The 11,598-nt window shown below is 55.8% G+C and overlaps 2 protein-coding genes across 9 annotated transcripts in view; one reads left to right on the forward strand and one right to left on the reverse strand.

Moving 5' to 3' along the window:
* The window catches only part of NFKBIB (NFKB inhibitor beta), a 15,496-nt gene extending 8,245 nt beyond the window's left edge, over nucleotides 1-7,251 (forward strand). For 3 of the 6 annotated variants that reach the window (XM_017887394.1, XM_017887395.1, XM_017887389.1), the window contains exons 2-6: nucleotides 2,274-2,379; nucleotides 2,462-2,795; nucleotides 5,584-5,672; nucleotides 5,762-6,022; nucleotides 7,088-7,251. In XM_017887394.1, the coding sequence (XP_017742883.1) occupies nucleotides 2,353-2,379; nucleotides 2,462-2,795; nucleotides 5,584-5,672; nucleotides 5,762-6,022; nucleotides 7,088-7,189 (813 nt within the window). In that variant the 5' untranslated portion in view covers nucleotides 2,274-2,352 and the 3' untranslated portion in view covers nucleotides 7,190-7,251. Of the gene's footprint in view, nucleotides 1-2,273; nucleotides 2,380-2,461; nucleotides 2,796-5,583; nucleotides 5,673-5,761; nucleotides 6,079-7,087 lie in introns of all 6 variants that reach the window. The other 3 variants (XM_017887390.1, XM_017887392.1, XM_017887391.1) reach the window with 2 other exon arrangements.
* An 84-nt stretch (nucleotides 7,252-7,335) lies between these two features.
* Nucleotides 7,336-11,251, reverse strand: CCER2 (coiled-coil glutamate rich protein 2). Of its 3 annotated transcripts, XM_017887409.1 has the most exons (6): nucleotides 11,033-11,251; nucleotides 10,425-10,532; nucleotides 10,156-10,196; nucleotides 9,910-9,997; nucleotides 8,907-9,427; nucleotides 7,336-7,681 (listed from the first exon to the last, which is right to left on the reverse strand). In XM_017887409.1, exons 2-6 carry the CDS (start codon nucleotides 10,504-10,506, stop codon nucleotides 7,592-7,594), a joined length of 822 nt encoding a protein of 273 aa, XP_017742898.1. In that variant the 5' UTR covers nucleotides 10,507-10,532; nucleotides 11,033-11,251; the 3' UTR covers nucleotides 7,336-7,591. The 3 variants fall into 3 exon arrangements, with proteins under 3 accessions (XP_017742898.1, XP_017742895.1, XP_017742897.1); XM_017887406.1 differs by lacking the exon at nucleotides 7,336-7,681 and having other exon boundaries at nucleotides 8,474-9,427; XM_017887408.1 differs by lacking the exons at nucleotides 7,336-7,681; nucleotides 11,033-11,251 and having other exon boundaries at nucleotides 8,474-9,427; nucleotides 10,425-10,788.
* Nucleotides 11,252-11,598: the final 347 nt, after the last annotated feature.

Here is an 11,598-nt window from a genome sequence, read left to right on the forward strand (position 1 = left end):
TCAGGAGTTTAAGACCAGCCTGGCTAACACAGTGAAACCCTATCTCTACTAAAACACAATAAACTAGCCGGGCGTGATGGCAGGCACCTGTAGTCCCAGCTATTCAGGAGGCTGAGGCAGGAGAATGGCGTGAACCTGGGAGGCAGAGCTTGCAGTGAGCCGAGATGGCGCCACTGCACTCCAGCCTGGGCGACACAGCGAGACTCCGCCTCAAAAAAAAAAAAAAAAATGCAAAAAATTAGCTGGGCGTAGTGGCAGGCGCCTGTAGTCCCAGCTAATTGGGAGGCAGGAGAATCGCTTGAACCCGGGAGGCGGAGGTTACAGTGAGCCAAGATCACGCCACTGCACTCTAGCCTGGGCAGCAGAGCAAGACTCCATCTCAGAAAACAAAGCAAAACAGAAACAAACAAAACAAAAGAGAAATCATTGACCTACAAAGACTAAAATAGTTATCAGGCTCCTTACAGAAAAAGTTTGCTGACTCCTGCTGTAGGGTTGATAGTTTACAACTTTAAGTTATCATGGCTACCTTAAAGTGAAATTATGTCATTTCACACAGAGTAAAATAACTTTATTTTATTTTATTATTATTATTTGAGACGAGTCTCACTTTGTCGCCCAGGTGGGAGTGCAGTAGCACGATCTTGGCTCACTGCAAGCTCCACCTCTCCGGTTCAAGTGGTTGTCCTGCCTCAGCCTCCTGAGTAGCTGGGATTACAGGCACATGCCACTATGCCTGGCTAATTTTTTGTGTGTTTTTTGTAGAGACAGGGTCTCATCGTGTTGGCCAGGTTGGTCTCAAACTCCTGACCTCAAGTGATCCACCTGTCTCGGCCTCCCAAAGTGCTGGGATTACAGGTGTGAGCCACCGTGCCCAGCATAATGAACTGTTTTAATATTCTTGTTTGCAAATTCTAACATCTGTGTCATTTCTGGGTCAGTTTCAATTGATTGATGGTTCCTATTATGGATCATGTTTTCCTGCTTCTTTACATGCCTGATAATCTTTGGTTAGGTGTCAGACATGGTGAATTTTTTTTTTTTTTTTTTTTGAGACAGTGTCTCGCTCTGTTGCCCAGGCTGGAGTGCAGTGGTGTGATCTCTGCTCACTGCAAGCTCCGCCTCCTGGGTTCACACCATTCTCCTGCGTCAGTCTCCCGAGTAGCTGGGACTACAGGTGCCTCCCACCACGCCCGACTAAGTTTTTGTATTTTTAGTAGAGACGGGGTTTCACCGTGTTAGCCAGGATGGTCTCGATCTCCTGACCTCGTGATCCACCCACCTTGGCCTCCCAAAGTGCTGGGATTACAGGCATGAGCCACCGCACCCAGCCAACATTGTGAATTTTACCTTGTTAGTCTGGATAGTTCTGTATTCCTATAAATATTCTTGAATATTATTCTGCGGTGGAATTAAATTCCTCAGAAGCAGTAGTTTGAGTCTTGCAAGTTTTGCTTTTATGGTTTGTTAGGTGGGTGTTGAGCAGTACCCCTTCTACAGCTAATTAATTCCCCACTATTGAGGCAAGACCTTCCTGAGTATCCCACCCAATAGCCTGTGATTATGTTTTTCCAGCCTGGCTGGTGGGAACACTCACTATTCCTGGCCCTGTGTGAGTAACAAGCACGTTTCTGAAATCCTTTTGGATGGTTTTCCCATCCCCACAGACTCACGGGCATAGCTGATCCGTATTCTCCCAAATACACAAGAGAACCTCCCCCAGGCATCTCTCCTTTGGCAACTCTCTTTGTTTTGTACTCTGTCCTATGACTAGCCACCCTGGTCTCCACAGACTCTTCCTCCATGTCCATCTCCTGACCTCAGACAGCCTGATGGGCTCTGCTTGGATTCTCTGCACCATGGCTTTGACTCTCTCTCAGGACAATAAACTGTGGCAGTCAAGTGTGGGGCCCACCTCGTGTTTCCTGTCTTTCGGGGGTCACTGTGATTCACTGCACGATGTCCAGTGTCTTCAACACTGTTACTTCATATACCGTATTTCGTCTGATTCTTGTTTGCTTGTTTGTTTCACTTGGGAGGGGATTCTGGTCCATGTTACTTCATCTTGGGCAGAAGTGGAAATCCCACTGAATAAACATTGATTCCATGAATTTGCTGATGAAACTCTGACCTCTGACCTCCCAGATAGCTGACAGGGGATTCTGGGAACTGTGGTCACAAGGCCTGGCATACAGTAGGCGCCCCATGTTTGTCGAATGAAGGAATGCAAGAGGACTTGAACTTTGCCCTCTGACCCCGGTCTTTGTCCCCAGGGCTCTGCACTTGGCTGTGATTCATCAGCATGAACCCTTCCTGGATTTTCTTCTAGGCTTCTCAGCTGGCACTGAGTACATGGACCTGCAGAATGACCTAGGCCAGGTGAGCCACGAGGGGATGGTGTAGGGCTTGGGGTCCAGGGTTCCGAGTGTGACTCCCTTCTGCCTGTCCTCTGCTTCTGCAGACGGCCCTGCACCTGGCAGCCATCCTGGGGGAGGCATCCACGGTGGAGAAGCTGTATGCAGCAGGTGCCGGGCTGTGCGTGGCGGAGCGTAGGGGCCACACGGCGCTGCACCTGGCCTGCCGTGTGGGAGCACACGCCTGTGCCCGTGCCCTGCTTCAGCCCCGCCCCCGGCGCCCTAGGGAAGCCCCCGACACCTCCCTCGCTCAGGGCCCTGACCATACTCCCGACGCCAACCACACGCCTGTCGCCTTGTACCCCGATTCCAACTTGGAGAAGGAAGAAGAAGAGAGTGAGGAGGACTGGAAGCTGCAGCTGGAGGCCGAAAACTACGAGGGTGAGGGTCGCGCGTCATCAGGGAAGGACTCAGCTCCCGGGCTAGGCGAGAGCACCTGGCCCTGGGCTCAGCTTCCCTGATTTGAGACCGAGCTCCTTGGGAAATCATGCCTAGGCTTCAGGAGCCCAGACATTGGGACCAGGGACCTCCACTCAGGGTCCAGATGATTGAGAATTGGATATGTAGGACCCAGGACCCCCACCTGGAGGCCCCAGGTCACTTGGGATGCAGACCTCTCACCCACAGACTCAGAGCTGCCAGGATCCAGTTGTTGGGCCCCCAGGCTCCCCACCTGCAGAATGTATTGCAGCTGGGATCCCTACCCCACCCAGGACCAGGGAATGCAGAGCTCAGGCCCTCTGTGAAACTCTGGCACCCCAGATTCCCAGGGATGGGCAGCAGGGTTCAGAGACAGCCCTCCTCAGCCTCATGGGAAGAAGGGCTCATCTGCCCACAGTCCTAACATCCAAGTTTCTGTTCCCCTGCCTATAAGCCCAGCCACCTGAGACCAGACCCCTCCTCAGATGGACTGAGGTCATTCAGGACCCAGTGTTCAGGGCCTACCTCTCACCCCCAGGTCACAGGCTTTTCAGCTACTTGGTACCCTTTTTTTTTTTTTTTTTTTTTTTTTTTTTTTGAGACAGTCTCACTCTGTTGCCCAGGTTGGAGTACAGTGGTGCCATCTTGGCTCACTGCAACCTCCACCTCCCAGGTTCAGGTGATTCTCCTGCCTCAGCCTCCTGAGTAGCTGGAATTACAGGGATTACAGGCACATGCTACCATGCCCAATTTATTTTTGTACTTTTAGTAGAGATGGGGTTTTACCATGTTGACCAGGCTGGTCTTGAACTCCTGGCCTCAGGTGATCTGCCCGCCACGGCCTCCCAAAGTGCTGAGATTATAAGCGTGAGCCACTGTGCCTGGGCAGGAACCTTAATTTAAGTTTTTTTTTTTTTTTTTGACATGGAGTCTCGCTCTGTCGCCCAGGCTGGAGGGCAGTGGCACTATCTTGGCTCACTGCGAGCTCCGCCTCCCGGGTTCACGCCATTCTCCTGCCTCAGCCTCCTGAGTAGCTGGGACTACAGGTGCCCACTACCATACCCAGCTAATTTTTTGTATTTTTAGTAGAGATGGGGTTTCACCATGTTAGCCAGAATGGTCTGGATCTCCTGACCTCATGATCTGCCTGCTTCAGCCTCCCAAAGTGCTGGGATTACAGGCGTGAGCCACTGCGCCCAGCCAATTTAAGTTTGTTTTAAAGATGATCTCACTGTCACCCAGGCTGGAGTGCAGTGACACTATCACAGTGCGCTGCACCCTTGATCTGTGCTTAAATGATCCTCTGGTCTCAGACTCCAAAGTAGCTGGGACTACAGGCGTGCACCACCACACTTGGCTAATTTTTTATTTATTGTTTATTCTTTTTTGTTTGTTTTTTTGAGACGGAGTCTTGCTCTATTGCCCAGGCTGGAGTGCAGTGGTGTGATCTCAGCTCACTGCAACCTCCGCTTCCCGGTTTCAAGCGATTCTTCTGCCTCAGCCTCCTGAGTAGCTAGGACTACAGGCACGTGCCACCACACCCAGTGCCACCACGCCTGGCTATTTTTTTGTGGTTTTTTTTTTTTTTGAGACGGAGTCTCGCTCCTGTCGCCCAGGCTAGAGGGCCAGTGGCCGGATCTCAGCTCCCTGCAACTCCGTCGCCTAGGTTATGGCCATTCTCCTGCCTCAGCCTCCCGAGGTAGCTTGGACACAGGCGCCCCCGCCACTCGCCGCGGCCTAGTTTTTTGTATTTTTTAGTAGAGACTGGGTTCAGCTGGTGTTCAGCCAGGATGGTCTCGATCTCGCTGACCTCGTGATCTGCCCGTCTCGGCCTCCCAAAGTGCTGGGGATTAAGCAGGCTTTGAGCCACGCTGCCCGGCCCTATTTTTTTGTATTTTTAGTAGAGACGGGGTTTCACTGTGTTAGGATGGCCTCAGTCTCCTGACCTCGTGATCCTCCCGCCTCGGCCTCCCAAAGTGCTGGGATTATAGGTGTGAGCCACCATGCCCGGCATATTCTATTTTTTTTGAGACGGAGTTTTGCTCGTCACCAAGGCTGGAGTGCAGTGATGCTATCTCGGTTCACCGCAAGCTCTGCCTCCCGGGTTCACACCATTCTCCTGCCTCAGCCTCCCGAGTAGCTGGGACTACAGTCATGTGCCACCAGGCCCAGATAATTTTTGTGTTTTTAGTGGAGGCAGGGTTTCACCATGTTGGCCAGGCTGGTCTGGAACTCCTGACCTCAAATGATCTGCCTGCCTCGGCCTCCCACAGTGCTGGGATTACAGGCGTGAGCCACCGTGCCCAGCCTTTATTTTTTATTTTTAGTAGAGACGAGGTCTTGCCATGTTGCCTGGGCTGCTTCTTGAACTCCTGGGCTCAAGTGATCCTCTTGCTTTGGCCTCTCAAAGTGCTGGGATTACAGGTGTGAGCCAGCATGCCAGCTCAGGTCCTTTGTGAAATAAGAGCAGAGACTTGGGTCTACACCTGGCCCCAAAATCCAGGTCCCCTGTCCACAGACCCCAGGCTTTTTACCCACGGGCTCCAGGCTTCAAACAACCCAGGCACTAGCACTTGCCAGCAAGCTCAGGCCATCCGAGACAGGACCCAGGTACCTCTTTGCCATACCCAAGAATTCAGGAACCAGCCCCCAAACCTGATCACCCTCAGGCCACATGACCCTCCCTCTGGATCAAAGCACGGGGCGGGGGGGCCCTCACCTCATCTGATACCAATCACTCTGTCCCCAGGCCACACCCCACTCCATGTGGCCGTTATACACAAAGATGTGGAGATGGTTCGGCTGCTCCGAGATGCTGGAGCTGACCTCGACAAACCGGTGAGCCCCAACCTGGGGGAAGGTGCCATCGGCGGGAGGGGGCTTATCCCCTCTTTGGGCCCTCTGACCTTTCTGCTGCTCCCCCACAGGAGCCCACGTGCGGCCGGAGCCCTCTGCACTTGGCAGTGGAGGCCCAGGCAGCCGATGTGTTGGAGCTTCTCCTGAGGGCAGGTGCAAACCCTGCTGCCCGCATGTACGGTGGCCGAACCCCACTGGGCAGTGCCATGCTCCGACCCAGCCCCATCCTCGCCCGCCTCCTCCGTGCACACGGAGCCCCTGAGCCTGAGGGCGAGGACGACAAACCCGGCCCCTGCAGCAGCAGTAGCGACAGTGACAGCGGAGACGAGGGCGTGAGTCAGGAGGAGAGACAGAGCAGCCCAGCTGGGGGTTCAGGATAGACCGGCAGGCAAGAAGCCGGAGAAGATAATTAGGCACCGACCTTGGGCTGCTGTTAGAGAACTCAGGCAGCAGCGGCCAGTGACACGGGGCACTAGTCAGGAGAGACCTGGACAGGGGTGGTGGGAAGAGCTTGGGCAGAAGTGACTGAAAAACTAAGACAGTGGCAAAGGTAGAACTCAGGCAGGGGTGGAGAAAAGACCTTGGTCGCAGTGACTGGTGAACACAGGCGGGGGTGGGTGGCAGCACCAGGGGTGATTTTAGGGAGCAGGAGTTGGAGATCTCAGGCTGTGAAAAGACAACGTTGGGTGGCAGTGATTTGAACACCACCAGTGGTGGAGCAGGACCCACGCCAGCGGTGGGGAGAGAGATAGTCAGAGAACCCAGCTATACGGATCCAACCTTGGGCAAGGTGCGGTGCTAAATGATGGGTGTGGAGGAATTTGGGTAAAGGCAGAGAGAAGGGGTGGAGGAGGGCCACCTCAGTCGCTCAAACACTGGAGTGACGGCTGAGCTAGAAATTGGTCTGTAAAAGTGACCTTGAAAATGGAGTTCTGGCTGGGTGTGGTGGCTTACGCCTGTAATCCCAGCACTTTGGGAGGCCGAGGTGGGCGGATGACAAGGTCAGGAGTTCGAGACCAGTGTGGCCAACGTGGCAGGACCCCGTCTCTACTAAAAATACAAAAATGAGCTGGGTGTGGTGGTGCATGCCTGTAATCCCAGCTACTTGGGAGGCTGAGGTAGGAGAATCGCTTGAACCTGGGAGGCGGAAGTTGCAGTGAACCTAGATTGCACATTGCACTGCAGCCTGGGCTACAGAGCGAGACTCCATTTCAAAAAAAAAGAGAGAAGGAAAGAAAAGGGAGTTTTGAGAGCTAGGAAACTGGGAGGTTTAGCCAGGAGCGGGGAAACTTGGGTTTTGAGGCAAGACCCAATTCTTAGGGTGCTCTATGAGGACATGGGTGGCGGGCAAAGTGACAGCCACCTGAGCCCCTCTGCCTGGTCCCCTTTGCCCCCAGGATGAATACGACGACATTGTGGTTCACAGCGGCCGCAGCCAAACCCGGCTGCCTCCCACCCCAGCCTCAAAACCTCTTCCTGACGACCCCGGCCCCGTCTGATTCATTTCATTGTTAATATAATTTTCAATTTAATAAATAAAACCCCAGTTCTGACAACCAGAGACCAGACTGATCTTGTCTTCCCATCCTCTGGGTCCTTCTGGGGCCCGTCCCTGTCACATCAAGTGCTGTTCACGGAGGTAGGCTGCGTTTCTTTGTGCTTTATTCACTCAGAAGGGTTGGGGTGGGAGTGCATAGGTGTGGGGGTGCTTCCTCAGTCGGGGCTGAGCCCAGCCCCCTGCCCAGCTCAGACTCGCCTCCTTGGGTGTGTTTCCAAGGCACGCCCATCTCCTCCCCTGCTTGGGTAGGGGTGGCGTGGGGTGCTAGGTGAGGTGGAGGCTTTGGGGTCAACAGTCCTAAGCCACAGGGTGTGTCGGGAGGAAGGAGGGCCTGAGGCAGGGGTCAGCCCTCCCTCCTGAGCTGCTCCCCCAGCGTCTCTGTCACCTTCTTCAGTTCGTCTCTCAAGTGCTCCAGCAGCTCCTCCACCTGTTCCTGGTGGGGTCAGAAATGGGGTGGTCAGCACCCACCTTCAAAGGCAGGCCACCTCGGTCACTGTGATTGTGGGCCATGTTGGTTCTCATAGTGGCATCCAGCAGCAGTTGTTCTGATCATCGTGGACTGTGATGGTGACCATCCTGACTGCCGTAACCCTGGAAGAGGTGCTGGCTAACGTGACCACAGCCAACAGCAGTGGCTTGGGACTGGCAAAGGTGCCTGGGATGGGCACCTTGTGATGTGACAGCACTTTATTTTTAAGATGGAGTCTCCCTCTGTCACCCAGGCTGGAGTGCAGTGGCATGATCTCGGCTCACTGTAACCTCCACCTCCCGGGTTCAAGTGATTCTTCTGCCTCAGCCTCCCGAGTAGCTGGGATTACAGGTGCACACCACCAACGCCCGGCTGATTTTTTGTATTTTTAGTAGAGATGAGGTTTCACCATGTTGGCCAGGCTGGTCTCGAACTGCTGACCTTAGGTGATCCATCCGCCTCAGCCTCCCAAAGTGCTGGGATTGCAGGCGTGAGCCACCGGGCCCAGCCTTATTTATTTATTTTTAAAGACGGTTTTGTTCTGTTGCCCAGGCGGGAGTGCTGTGGCACAATCATGGCTCAATGCAGCCTCAACCTCCTGGGTTCAAGCGATCGTACCACCTCAGCCTCCTGAGAGCTGGGACCAGGCGTGCGCCACCATGCCTGGCTAATTTCTTAAATTATTTGTAGAGTCAGGGTTTCACTATGTTGCCAAGGCTGGTCTCGAACTCCTGGCCTCAAGGGATTCTCCCACCTTGGCCTCTGAAAGTATTACCCCTCCCTAGGATTACAGGTGTGAGCCACCATGCCCAGCCTGTTACTGGTACCACCAATCATGGTGACACCTTGTTTACCATGACCCAGCAATGGTATCTAACTCATCTAGTGAAGCAGGCACAGTAGCCACTTTTCACGGTGGCCAACTTGCTAGTGACGGTGGTTTGCTTCTGTGCAATAATGGCACCATCTTGGTTGCTGTAGTCCATACGGTAGTATGGAAGTAGGAGGCAGAGGCCTTGCACGGAAGTTGTTACCCAGTCCTGGTGTCAGTCTTGGCCACTGAGATCCACTAGTGATGGATCTGGTGGTGCAGGGCCAGCACGGGTGGCTGCTGAGTTGTAACTCCGCTGACCATTGTCAACCCTGCCTCCACACTGTTTTGGTGTTCCTCCTCCATCCCCCTACTCACCTCTCTCTCCAAAGCCTCCTTCTCCTCCTGCCTGGGCTTAGCCCCTGGCTGCTGGTGGTGGTGGTGGTGGTGGGGTGAGTCCTCGTGCCTCTCTCCTCCGTCTCTCTCGGCCCCCTGCCACAGGCTGCGGTCCCCGCCCAGCACCCGCACCCCCTTCTCCTCTGCCTGGAACTGGGCTGTCTCTTCATCGCTGGCCTTCTCTGCCACCCGCTTCTGGAGGTCCCCTCCATTCTCTAGATGCCACTGCCACAGGTCCTCGAAGGTCTCCATGGGCCCCCTCTTCCTCTGCTCCTTCTCGTCCTCCTCGTCCTCCTCCTGGTGGAGCTGGCGGTGCCCTTCCTCACGGATGGCTTGTTCCTGGACCTCAGACTTGTGGGTCCTCTCTGCTACCTCCTCCTTTTCCTCATCCCTCACCTCCTGACTGGACCTCATCTTCCCAGCCTCCTGCTTCTTGAAATCCCCAAGCAGCAGGCCTTTCTCCTCGGTGGATGCACAGCCATGGGGCTCCGTCCCACACATCTCTGGCAGAAAGTGAAAGGGCACTCTCTAAGCCTCCAATTGGGAAACTGAGGCCGGGCATGGAGGCTCATGCCTGTCATCTCAGCACTCTGGGAGGCCGAGACGGCTGATCACCTCAGGTCAGGAGTTCGAATTGGGAAACTGAGGCCTTAAAGAGTTCTGGGCCCTGCCCGAAGTCTCACAGGGGCGCTGCCCAGACTGGAAGGGGAGGGTCCTATTTCATCCTACCTGGGAGGGGACGTTCCCTGCCCCATCTGGTCCCTCTGCAGGGAGCCACAAGGGTGGAGCTGGTGGCCAGACTCTGTCAGGTGTGAATGCTGGGCAGTGCCCTGCTGGCCCAGGCAGCAGGGCTCTGGGAATGAGGACCCCTTCCTCCAGGTAGCCCAGGTGGGAGAGCATGTGGGCACCTGGGCAGGACCCTGGGTGGGGTGGGGTCGGGTCCGATGGGGCTCCGGACGGCAAGTGTGGCCCGGGGCCTCCTTACCCTTGTGGAGAAGAGCAGTGCAGGGTCCTCTCTGGACCTGGCCCACGGTCAGCACCTCTGTGACCACCTCTGCCAGACAGCGGGTCAGCTGGGGGGCAGGGGTGCCGGGTCAGAGGGGAGGTTGAGGGCAGGGGAGATGGGGAGGAGAGCGGCTGGTTTGAAGGCAATGGGGATCATGGGGCAGGCTGTGCAGGGAGGGCAGGGCCCCAGCTAGGTGAGGCAGGGCAAGGGCTCCACACTCCTCACCTCCTCCTTGGAGGGTCTCGGTGCCAGGGGAGCAGCGGTGGCTGTGGAGAAAGGAGACTGGCACTGGGCTTGGCCGCCCTGGCTGCTGTCCCCAGTACCGACCCCAGCTCCATGGGCGTGCCAGTCCCCACACATCCCCTCCTCATCCCATCTGGCAGGTGCAGCGTCCCCAGCTGGAGGCTCGGCCCCTGAAGCCTCTGCTGGGTGCACTGCCCACTCCCTCCCACCCAAGTCCCTGCTCCCTGGCCCCTGGCGGGTCCCACACTCACCCGCCCCCAGCAGCAGCAGCAGCAGCAGCAGCAGCAGCAGCAGCAGCAGCAGCGGCGCAGAGGCTGGCCCTCGGGGCGGCATGGTGGGCGTCCCACGCGTCCAAGGCACTGTGCAGGCCAGGGTTGCAGCGCCTTATAACCCACGCGGGGACCCCGCAGGGGAGGAAGTGATGTCACCGCCGCCCCCTCCCCACCCGCGGTGGGGCGACATCTGCGGGGCGGCCGCCTGCCTGAGACCCTCAATTATTCATGAGGCCTCTGTCCTGCACGCAGTCCCCTCGAGGCTTCTGGCCAGGAGCGCAGCGCGGAGGGCGGGGGCCACCCTTTTTTGTTTTTTTGAGACAAGGTCTGGCTCTGTCGCCCAGGCTGGAGGGCAGTGGCGCCTTTACAGCTCACTGCAGGCTCCTGAACACAACTGATGCTCCCATCTCAGCCTCCCGAGTAGCTGGGACCACAGGCGTGCACACCATATCTGGCTAATAATGTTTATTTTTTGTAGAGGCAGGGTTTCATTTTGTTGGCTAGGCTGGTCTCAGACTCATGGGCTCAAGTGATCCTCTCGTCTGGGCCTCCCAAAGTGCTGGGATTACAGGCCTGAGTTGCCATACCTGGCCTGGGGGGTCTCTTCCCAGAGCAGCATGGTCTGGTACACTCGCCCTCCACGCTGGCAGGTGGACCTGGGTGGGGACCCAGAGGCAGCCACTCACAGACAGACCTCAGGCAACTCCTTCCCTTCCTGGGCCTGTTTTCTCATCCAGAGAGTAGGTCTTTTTCTTTAAGAGACAGGGTCTTGTTAGTTCCCCAGGCTGGAGTGCAGTGGCACAATCAAAACTCACTGCAACCTCAAACTCTCAGACTCAAGGGGTCCTCCTGCCTCAGCCTCCAGAGCAGTTGGGACTGCAGGCTTGCACTATCAGGCCAGGGTAATTTTTTTTTCATTTTTGTAGAGAGGGGTTCTTGCTATGTTGCCCAGGCTGGTCTCAAACTCCTGACCTCAAATGATCCCCACACCCGGGCCTCCGAAGTGCTGGGATTACAGGCGTGAGTGAGCCACTATGCTTGGCTGAGTGGGTCTCATAAACCTGCCTCCTCAGAGGTTGCAGTTGGCTTCTGGCCTAAGCCCCAGCTCCACCACGTGCCGGCCGTGCAGCCCAGGACATCTGCTTAACTTGTC

The sequence above is a fragment of the Rhinopithecus bieti genome, unplaced genomic scaffold, assembly GCF_001698545.2.
Source record: "Rhinopithecus bieti isolate Rb0 unplaced genomic scaffold, ASM169854v2 scaffold_15776, whole genome shotgun sequence".
In the NCBI taxonomy this organism is placed as follows: Eukaryota; Metazoa; Chordata; class Mammalia; order Primates; family Cercopithecidae; genus Rhinopithecus; species Rhinopithecus bieti.